The following is an 11508-nucleotide window of genomic DNA, read 5'->3' on the forward strand; positions in this document are numbered from 1 at the left end:
CTTAGCCTGTGCTTTGATAAAAATTGATTATTTGATATGTGCAAATTAGTTTTATTATTATGCTAAAAATTTTATGATGCAAATTGTTAACTGATCAAAATTATATATGTTCGTTTATTTATTTCAGTTTCAACAAACTTTTGCTCCAGAAAGAAGAATTGGAGCAGAAACATTTGCATCTGCTCCAAGTCGTGGAAAGCGAGAAAACTGCAAAATGGCAATATACGCAACACTGTGAAGAATTAGCTTCGGAAATTAAGAAACTTAGAGCCGAGGTAAAGTTATCTACTTATATGAACTCGTTTAACTTTAATCGTTTATCAGAACTCATTTACAAGTTATTATAAAAATTTTATAGTTTCATCCCAGATAACGTTTTCAACCACGTCTTTTATCTTTTCTTGCCAGCATAACGTTTAATATTATTTTATTACAGTTGTGTGCTTTGAAGAAAGAATGGCGACCCAGCACTCCAGCAGTACCTTCTTTAACACAACAGAGTGGTAGCTGTGCCACTTTGGGGACCTCCAGCATTGGATCTGGCAGTCAACCAGTTTCTCCAATACCACAAGTAAGGATTGATGTTTTCTTCTATAGGGTAATGCGAGGCTCAAAAGTCAGAGGATAAAAAGATTTACCATCATTACCTCAAAAACAAGTAAACATTGGATTTTATTAACTAAACTATATTAAAGTAGAGCGTAAAAGATATGAAATTAGTCATTGTCATAAATCGAGCAATGTTACTGTCGAGAGATAAACGACACATGCTCAATTTTTAACGAAGGTATTTTTTCGTCTTTTTTTGTTTTGAGCAATATCATTTTGTTTGCGATACCTTAATATAATTTCTAGGTATACGTTATTTAATTATTTCATGAGGTGTATTGTTATTTTCAAGTAAGTTCAACAGTTCTCTTTATATTACTTCTAAAATAGCTTACATACATGTACGATGGAGGTAAATAATCATCTGAAATTTACAAGGGTACTGTAAACAATATGCAAATAGAATCATTTTCTATTTAATATAATTTTTAAAAACAATTGTAGTAAAGACTGAATTAACAGTTATTACAACTCTAATGATGAATTCTTCTGGCAAAATTCAAGATCTTTGTACAAAATATGCCCACGTAACATGTATTTTTCTAGTAATCGCAAAAAAACGAAAATGAAAATGTTTATATATCTTTACGTTTCAGAGGTTTCTGAACATTTTGGCATACCTTAAAAAAAATGGATGTATGTGTGTGTGTGAACAGATTTTTTGTAAATAGCAGAAAAGTGAAAAAAATTTTGTCCACGTTTCAGCTCTTAATTCTGAACCGATTTTAAAAAATCAAAAACTGTTCGAAAAATATTGGTTGGGAATGATACTGATTATAGTTTTAGATAAAAATCTACCGAGCCGTTTTCCTGCAATTAACTGTTGAAAAAAATGCCGATTTTTATGAACCTTTTTTGGCAATAGATATCATGTTCTTATAAAACATATTAAAAAGTTACGGCCCTACGACAAATAGATTAATGTTAAAAATTCATCAAAGTTTGAGAATTATTATAGTAAAAATTTGAGTCAAAAGTTGCTTCTGTGCCGTGATGAGTCAAACATTGTCAATTCATTAAAATTAAAAATAACTAGTGGTGAATGGCATTGTGCCTTAAAGCAAATTGCAAGAATTTTCCGTACCGTAATTAAATATTCGAGGATTATTAAATGTTTTTAAATAGATTACTTTTTTGAATCATTCAAATCGGTTGCTTAGTTCTCTCAAAAACTGCCATTTTTTGCACATTTAGCTCTGTATCTTTAAAATAGCTGGACCTGCCTTTGCTAAAAACTAATCATCTCTTCTCCCAATCATTAAAAATTGAATGTTTTTAGATCATTCAAATCGGATACTCCGTTCTCTGAAAACCTCGATTTGTAATTTCTGCACTCTTTGCTCCGTATATCAGTAACGGCTGGACCTGCCTTTGTCATAAACTAATCAGCACATCTCCTTATCAATAGGAATCGAATGTTATTGAACCATTCAAATCGGTTGATCCGTGCACCCGAAAACGTGAAAAAAAATGCGGACATACAAAACACACACACACATCAATTTTTTCTGAGGTATGCCAAAATGTTCAAAAATTTTCAAAATGACGAAAAATCAGTTAAATTTTCTTTGTTCAGTTAAAATAACTATCAATCGTTTTCAGGATAATCAGGAACTACGAAAAATCAAGAAAGTGCAAAGTTTCTTCCGTGGTTGGCTTTGCAGGAGACGCTGGAAACAAATCGTAGAGCAGTACATCAAAAGTCCTCATGCTGAAAGCATGCGAAAACGAAACAGCTTGGTCTTCAGAATGGTATAACAAAAATTCTATTCAAACTAAAATACTGTTTTTCTTCTCGTATATAATGTATTTCAGGTGGAAGCTGAGGAAGAATACATGGAACAAATGGAAGTCCTCGTTTCATGTTTTCTGCGTCCATTTAAAATGGCAGCGAGTTCAAAACGACCTCCTTGCTCTCACGAGGATGTAAATTCGATATTTTTGAATAGTGAAACTGTGCTGTTTTTGCACCAAATATTTTTGAAAGGACTTACTTCAAGATTGGAATCTTGGCCAACACTGGTATTAGGTAAGGAGATTATTTGAAATTACATTAGAATAAATCAGCACTGGTTTTTGAGTAAATTGATTATTTAAATGTTCCAATAATCATCACAATTTTTGTATAGCAATTGCTACCTTAACATTTTCAGTATTTTGATGTTCTTATATTTAGTTATTTAATAATTTATATTATTGCGATTATTAACTTCCCGTAGGGCAAGTTATAGTAATCGCAAAAAAATCGAAAATGAAAATTTTTATATATCTTTACGTTTCAGAGGTTTCTGAACATTTTGGCATACCTTAGAAAAAATGGATGTATGTGTGTGTGTGTGTGTGTGTGTGTGTGTATGTGTGTGTGTATGTATGTATGTATGTATGTGTGTGTATGTATGTGCGGATACAAATTTTCGTCGACGATTTCGGGAACACGGATCAACCGATTTGAATAATTCAAAAAACATTCGATCCGTATTGATAAGGAGACGTGCTGATTAGTTTTTGGCAAAGGCAGGTCAAGCCGTTCCGAAGATACGGGGCAAAAAGTTCCGAAAACGGTAACTCAGTTTTTAAGAGAACGGAGCGTCCGATTTTAATAATTCAAAAAACATTTCACTTGTATTGACAAGATGAAGAATCGATACAACTTTCATGAAGGTAGGTCCAGCGGTTTCGGAGATATAGAGGAAAAAGTAAAAAAATGAGCCATTTGGCGGTCAAAAATGATCATTAGACATATGCACATCAAATTATCAGACATTTTATAGAGATTTTAACAATAAGTATACATTTTGTTAACATTCCTATCGGTTCCGTACCAATGCTTATGCGTAAGACAGCGACGCGGCGCTTACGCGCTTTATATTTTGTCCCTATGTAGTTAAAGCAGTACGATTGCTTTGAAAAAAAAGTTCAGATCTTCCACAATATGTCAAAATAAAGAAAAAAAATTTTTTTCAAAAAAAACAAATTTTTTAAAAAAAAAAATTTTTTAAAAAAATTTTTTTTTTTCAAAATAAAACTAATTTTTTGTCCAATTTATAGTTTCTCAAAAATCTTATTTTTTCAAAGTAATTTTTTTTCAAAAATGTTAATCGTTTTAAAAAAAAAATAATAATTTTTGGTACGGGAAGTTCCAGCAATTTGCCTTAAGGCACGATGCCCTAATTGCCTTAAGACAGAATTCCACTTACAGCTAGTTTTTTCTTAGGTGATCTGTTCGATATGCTTCTACCAATGTTGAGCATCTACCAAGAATACGTCCGCAACCACCATTATAGTCTTCAAGTACTAACAGAATGTAAAGGATCAGCACCTTTTGCAGCCTTATTGACCAGGCTGGAGAACAAACCAGCTTGCCAGGGAAGGAGTCTTGAGGCGTTTCTTACATATCCAATGCACCAGGTATAAAAATATCACAGCACATTTTTAAATATAATTTTGTTAATAAAATTATTTATTTCGTTTTAGATACCTCGGTACATTATAACATTGCACGAATTGCTGGCACATACTCCACATGATCATGTTGAACGCAGATCTTTGCAAAATGCAAGGCAGCAATTGGAAGATCTGTCAAGACAGGTAAAAAATGATGCAAAACCAATAAATTTCATAATAACAGTACAGTTGAAGTCTGTTGATGTCTTCGTACTTATCCCAATTAAAAAAATAAGAGTGCGCGTAAGGTTCACACGCGATTGAAGTAAAACTTATTTGCTACTGTACAAGATGGCATTTAAGTAAAAATAAATACATCACATAACAATTTTGAATCATACTTATTAGTAATATGGTAACACTCGAGATGCACACATTTATTAGTGTCAACCATTATACACATTTATATAACGATAAATTATAAATTATATATTTATAATAGCATTAAAAATATGTGTAAGTAATATTTAAAAACAATAATGTAATTAAAGTCATACTTCAAATATGACATGATCGGTTTGTCATTGTAGTTAGCATTTAAAACTTGAACCTTCATTAGAGAAATGAAGTAATTGCTGATTAATAAATTCAATAATATTTGTTCACACGCCTAAAATATATTGTTTTTGCGACTTCACTCATCATGTAATTGTGCTTGAAGAACTTTATGTAATTAAAATTAACATACATTCATTGACCCCTTGTAGTTTTTTACGTTTTTACTGGCGATATAATCTCATTCTTTGAACAGCTGAAATATTTGTCTTGCCTAAAAATATTTTCCATTTTAATAACTTCAAAGATTTATAGAAACTACGAATAATACAGAAATAATTTCTAATCAATAAACTTACGTTTAGTACACGGCACAAATGTTTAATTTGTTTTAATATTTTCAAGAAACAGGATAAAATATTCTTCTGATTCAGACATTTTTCATTAAATCAAGATTTGTACTATGATGTAACTTTAAAATGTTTATTTATCTATGCCGACTTCCTTGTTGATATCGGTACGCATACAACGACAGATCTCTATTCACATACACGACGACTAATCACAATCGACCCGTATAGAAATGAACGAGAGCGAATGATGAACGGATCGGGCGTAACGGACTTCCGTTGCATTTGTACGTATTTACATCCTAGTCGCGCCCAAAGAAGTTTTACTTAAAAAATTAGGAGGATTCTAAAAGTTTTTCTATAATAGAACCTAATTTTAGTATATCAAATATATTTATAATTTTTTTCACAGATGCACGATGAAGTCAGTGAAACAGAAAACTTACGCAAAAATTTAGCAGTAGAAAGGATGATTGTCGAAGGATGTGACATCCTATTAGACGTCAATCAAGTGTTTGTCAGGCAAGGTTAGTTGCATTCTGGAAACATACTTCTGCAATAAATATATATTTAAAGTATGTCAGTCATGTTTTGTGCATGGATCACTTGTTCCTCCATGTATTCTTTTTTTGTCTAATTATATAGTATTTAGGAAAAAGTTCTCGGGGTGAATAATTTTTTGGATTTTATATAATACCATCAAATCTTTTGAATGTATAACCATTTTGTTAAAAACAACACTGACCGGTATATTAAATAATTTAAATAATATTTGCTAATATCAGAGAGCAGATTTTTGCTGGTCACCTCGAGAATGTTTTGTAGGTTTAATCATTGCCAATATTACATTAAAGAAAATATTACGCTGCACAAATTATTCAAACACCAATTCAAAAAGACCAAGAAAAATATAACTCTATTACAATCAATTGTTGACCAATCAATCATAAATCCTAAAGCAATCATTAAATTTAAAAAAAAAAACAAATATGATATGTAGGATAAATGTCGTATATTTTCATAGGAAGAGAAAATTTGATGTTAAAATTTGGTGTAAAAATTGATATATGAAGTGAAAGATTATGAGTGTTATTATGCCATTTTAATGAAAAAACACGTTTATGATTTATATAAAATAAACATTCAAAAAGTATATTAGTATATAGTAATCATGTTCATATTTATTTTGAAAAACAAAATATAGTCACGTTGGGTTAGATAAAAATTTTTAGCTCGAGTTCTTAAAAATATGACAAATTTTATTTTAATGTTGATAAAATTAGTTCTGATTTTCTTTATATAATAGCATTATTCCATATGTTTACTATTAGTAGCAGCTTTTTATTATATCGTATTAGATACTGCACTCTAATTACGAACTTCAAAGCATATTTTGGCATTACTTATATGCATTATTACTGCTATAATTATTAAAATGATTTTTTATCCATTAATTATCATTATATTCTATAAATTAGACTTGCATTGCTATTTTTTTATATTTACTTATATATTTAATATAATATTATTTTTACAACGCATGAATTCTAGCTTATCAAGAATTTAAAAATTGACTTTTACAAATTTTAGTTCAAAATACCCAAGTTCTCAGTTTTAATTCAAATATTCGAATATAAAATTATAAAAGTATGTTTTTAGAGCATATTTAAGAATCTTATAAATTTATATTTAGTATTTTATTCAGTTGACATAATTTGGCTTTTTATAAAGAGTGCAGCAAAAGTAAAATACTTAAAAAAATCGTTATTATTATTTTAAATAATTTAGTAGTACTTTTGGAGTTGTGAAATGCTAAGGGGCCAATTCTCCGATAAAATGAACCTGCGTTGCCATAACAACGCTATATTACGGTCCTTTCTTCGTATAAATTGGTAGTAAAAACTGTCAATCGTACTCAACTTTTCCGAACAATTGGACAACGGACTTTCGACGGTTAAACAAGTGACGGCAGGAGTACCGCACGGCTCGATCCTGGGTCCGTCACTGTTTAACGTCTACATCCACGACATCTCCAATGACGCCAACACAACATTTGTTGACGACACTGCCATATACAAATCATCAATGCTACTGACTACAAAGATACAGGCACACATAGACACATTGACAGACTGTACGGACAAGTGTTAAATTAAAAATAACCCAGAGAATTATATTACTACTATATTTTTTTACAAAGGTCGCAGGTCCATTACACTGACCGACTTGGAAAAACTAAAAGTAGTAGGCCAAGAAGTTAAGTGGTCCAAGGATGTCAAATACCTTGGTGCGACCTTGGACCATAAACGTAGCTTGACAAAACATGCTAACACGAAAATTGGACAGGCTTACGGAATGATAAATTTGCTCAGACCTCTTTTGAACCACAACAGCGCGCTAAGCGTGCAGAACAAGCGGACACTATACTTAGCACTTATAAAACCATTACTGTTATACGCTGCTCCAGCATAAAACGCGACAACTAAGACCAACCGACGGAGACTACAGATAGCACAAAACAAAGCTTTACGACTAGTACTCGACAAATCAACGGACCCACCACCACTGACGAGACACTATTACTCAACAAAATATTTACCTGAACAGACTGACGTACCGACTATACTCGAACAAATTAAAAAGCTCACTGAAAATTGTTACCAGAAATGTGGGGATCACCCTAATACCAACATCGCGGGTCTCGGCCAATTTACTAAAGACATAGGTTGGTATAGCAAACACGCCATACTAAACTATATCCATATCGACCCATAACAGCAAATGATACTTGGCTCGTCACTTTGATTTCCCTTCAGAGCGAATAAATTTTTTGTTTTGTTTTTTTGTGTAATTATTTATTATTATAAATATTGTTATGTGATTTTGGAGTAAAATTTTTCTTCTACTTCTTTTTTGTCATACAATTATGTCACAACTTTTATATTTTAAATTCTTATTATTGTTTTACTAGAAGAGATATGACGGATAATATACCTATGGATAAAAATTCGAACCAATTTAGAAGTACACACATTTATACATTTATATTTATTGAAATATATGTTTTTAAAATAAAAAAAATCATGTCAATCACAATGTTATTATAAGTGGATCTTTTTGATGTGTCATACGTGATGTTAAGTTTTAAGTGCAAAACGTATGATCGCACAACAAATATTTAGCATTTTTACCATTTTTACTACCAATTTATATAAAAAAAGGATCCCAACATAGCCATAACAACGTTTTGTTGCGGTCTATTTTATCGGAGAATCGGCCCCTAAATCTATTTTAAATGTACCAAAATCAGAGCTAATTTATTTTTTGTGAATAAAATTTACAACAAGTTCAACGACTTCACTTTCTAAATTGAAGCTTTATATTATATCTACATCAAATTTAGGTATATTTTATTAATATAAAAATATGTATGTATCTGTATATTTAAAAAGCACAAACAAATCTCAATGTGATTCTTTTGAATTTTAAATGTTGTGTAACACAAATTCTCTGTTGTTTTGTCGGAATGTCGAAATACACGTTCTTTAAACACATTTCGACTTTTATTTGCATTTATTTTTCTTACAATTCATTATTTATGCATGTTTTTTTACATATTTGGCAAAAAATCTGTATTGATTGTGCTTTTGATACAGTGGTTCTATCTAGTGGTAGGTAAATGGGGGTTTGGATTTTAGAACAGACTCCACATCAACTACAAAGCGGCATTAGTAAAATCGATTATATGACTGGTTGTAAGTGGCATTTTGTCTTTAGTCAGATTGCATGATCTTTCAATGTGTACATGATCGACTTAAAATAAGCAATCAATATATTAATTTATGAGTGGTTTATAAGATTATTCAATTTTGAACAGAATTTCTTGTCGAACATTAATGAAAAATAAACATATTAACTAATACGTACACGAATATAATTAATTCAAATATAATTAATAAATAATTCAAATATAATTAATTTTTATAATTAAACCACTTTTCGTAGGACTCAAATATTTATGTATGTTCAGGACAACGTGCTCTACTGCCGTACAAAGATTCATTAAAATTGTCGAATTTTTTTTAGCAATCATTTACGAGGAAACGGTCTGGCCGATCTTTGTCCATAACTAATCAGCACAATTCCTAAATAATATCTTTCGAACACTTTGATTTTTCAAAATAGATTCTAAATTTTTGGCTATCCACTTGGATAAAAAGTTTTATGGATAAACATAAATGCTTATCAAGTTTTATCGAATGGCTTTTAAATTTTTGAAATCAACTCAGCGGTTTTTGAAAAAAAGGCGATGAAAAAGCTAATTTGAGTAAAACGTCAAAAACGGTGCTTATTTTTTAAACTTTGATGATTTTTCAAAAATAAGCGTTTCATAATATCTAAACTAATCAACTGCAAGTTAAAAAGAAATGATTCGGCCGATCGTCGCGCAAAGCAGAGCAAAGGCTAGTCGTCCTCTTCGAGTTACATCGAATGGCTTTTGAATATTTAAAATCGGTTCAACCGTTTTTGGGAAGACGTCATGGCTCACATACTCACGTTTTCCAAGATTGGTCTCATTTCATTCAGAAAGTTTTGAAACGTCGAGAAAACATAAAATTAGCAAATCGGATTTTTTCGCAAAAACAAACTTCTCTTTCGGGAAGTTACAAATATTTTATATATTTATTAACTTACCTTAAGTAAGTAATAGTAATAGTCCAAAAATAAATATCTTTGCATATCTTCACGTTTCAGTGGTATCTAAACATTTTTCGTCCACGATTTTGGACGCACGGTTCAACCGATATGGAATATTCAAAAAACATTCGATTTCTACTGATTTTGCTGATTTGTTTTTGGCATAGACAGGTCCATCCTGAGATACGGAGCGAAAAGTGCAGAAAATATAAATTAAATTTTTAGAGAACAGACCATCCGATTTGAATGATTCAAAAAACATTCAATATGTAATGATGGAAAAAAGTGGTGATTATTTTTTGGCAAAGACGGGTTCAGCCGTTTCGGAAATGAAGAAATCTTTAGAATTTTGTCTAGAATTAAAATTAAACTCCGAATCAGTTTCAATATTATAAAAGATTTTTTTGGCAATGACAGAACAACAGAATAAAAAAAAAGTTGTTACTTTGCCCCAAAAACTAATCGTTTCTTCACAATATCAACACATGCAAAATGTTTTATGAACCATTTAATTCGGATGCTTCATTCCCTCATAACTCTCATCAACTAACATTTTTTGCACATTTATCTCCGTATTTTCGAAACGTCTGGACCTGTCTTTGCCAAAAACTAATCACCACTTATCCCCATCATTATGAATTGAATGTTCTTTGAATCATTCTCTAAAAGTCTGTTCTCTAAAAAGCTCGATTTGTATTTTCTGCACTCTTCGCCCCGTATCTCTGAAAAGACTGGGCCTGTCTTTGTCAAAAACAATCAGCATATCTCTCCATCAGTAGGAATCGAATGTTCCTTAAATTATTCAAATCTGTTGATCCGTGCGCCTGAAATCGTGGACTTTGTAACGTAAAGAAATGCAAAAAAAATTATTTTCGATTAACATGCCACGGGATATTAAAAAGTCTATTTTTTGACGATTAAAAATTTATTTCATTACTTATATTTTTTGCTGTTTTCAGGAAGTTTAGTACAATTGCCTGCAAGTAGGACTCGAGGAGCCCGAGGTACCCGTTCTAGATTAGCATCTTTCAAAAGTGAACGAGATACGTTGAGGCAATGCTTTTTATTCTCGAATCACCTTATAATTGCAACCAGGTAAATAATTTGAATAAAATAAATCACATAAAATATGGTACTGGCTCTTACTGGTATTGTTGTATGAAATTAAAAATTTTATTAAAAATTTACCGTTACTATCAGAGAAAATGATTACAATTGGATTCTCTTATTTATTGTTGTTCCATAAAAACATAATTTAATTTTTACTTTGCTACTTGTTACTTTGTTTCAAATATTGTTAAAACCTTATAGTGAATTCTTTCTTATTGTATATAAATAAAAAAATGTAGAAGCAACTTAAAGTATAAAATTTATCCATAAAAACTGTTTTCCTTAAATTGTTTCTGTGTTTTAGAACATCTGGTGGAAGACTCCATTTAGTACCAGATGTTGGAAAAATTCCTATGGCCGATGCTATTCTTATTGAGGATCCAAGCGAGTGTGCTCAAAATGAAGAGGATGGTAAGAAGTATACATATTTTCAAATTTTGGTGTTCCTCAAGTGTAACTGCAAAGTAGACTAATTTGTTTATTATATCTGTTTCAATTTTAACTATTTTTAGCTTCCGAGTCTGCATCAGTATGCTCGCTTTCGTCCCAAAGTAGCGAAGCGTCCAGCGTGACTTCATCTCTGCATCCTCTGCACAATGTTACTCATCATCATCCTCAGGCGCCTTCGAATGCGTCAACTGCAGGTACTGGAGGTTCTGCAGCAAGTGCCAGCAATGGTAATCAAGGAATACCACCTATACATTTGAGGGATTTTAAAATACTTGTGGATGGGAAGACTGGAGGACAACTTAGTGTGCATCTAGGTAGATAACAATACTGGCATTATTAAAACTTCTTGCTT

At 31.2% G+C, this 11508-nt stretch overlaps 1 protein-coding gene across 1 annotated transcript in view; it reads left to right on the forward strand.

The window, feature by feature from the left end:
* The first annotated feature begins 955 nt into the window (after positions 1 to 955).
* Positions 956 to 11508, forward strand: part of LOC113387754 (ras-specific guanine nucleotide-releasing factor 2-like) — a 12195-nt gene continuing 1642 nt past the window's right edge. The window contains exons 1-9 of the mRNA XM_026625133.1: positions 956 to 961; positions 2212 to 2361; positions 2425 to 2638; positions 3824 to 4017; positions 4084 to 4197; positions 5311 to 5425; positions 10556 to 10691; positions 11011 to 11117; positions 11219 to 11470. Of these exons, the coding sequence (XP_026480918.1) occupies positions 956 to 961; positions 2212 to 2361; positions 2425 to 2638; positions 3824 to 4017; positions 4084 to 4197; positions 5311 to 5425; positions 10556 to 10691; positions 11011 to 11117; positions 11219 to 11470 (1288 nt within the window). The remainder of the gene's footprint in view (positions 962 to 2211; positions 2362 to 2424; positions 2639 to 3823; positions 4018 to 4083; positions 4198 to 5310; positions 5426 to 10555; positions 10692 to 11010; positions 11118 to 11218; positions 11471 to 11508) is intronic.

This window comes from Ctenocephalides felis, unplaced genomic scaffold (genome assembly GCF_003426905.1).
Source record: "Ctenocephalides felis isolate EL2017-DRISC unplaced genomic scaffold, ASM342690v1 CF-g0.4_SCAFFOLD_00845, whole genome shotgun sequence".
Taxonomy (NCBI): Eukaryota; Metazoa; Arthropoda; class Insecta; order Siphonaptera; family Pulicidae; genus Ctenocephalides; species Ctenocephalides felis.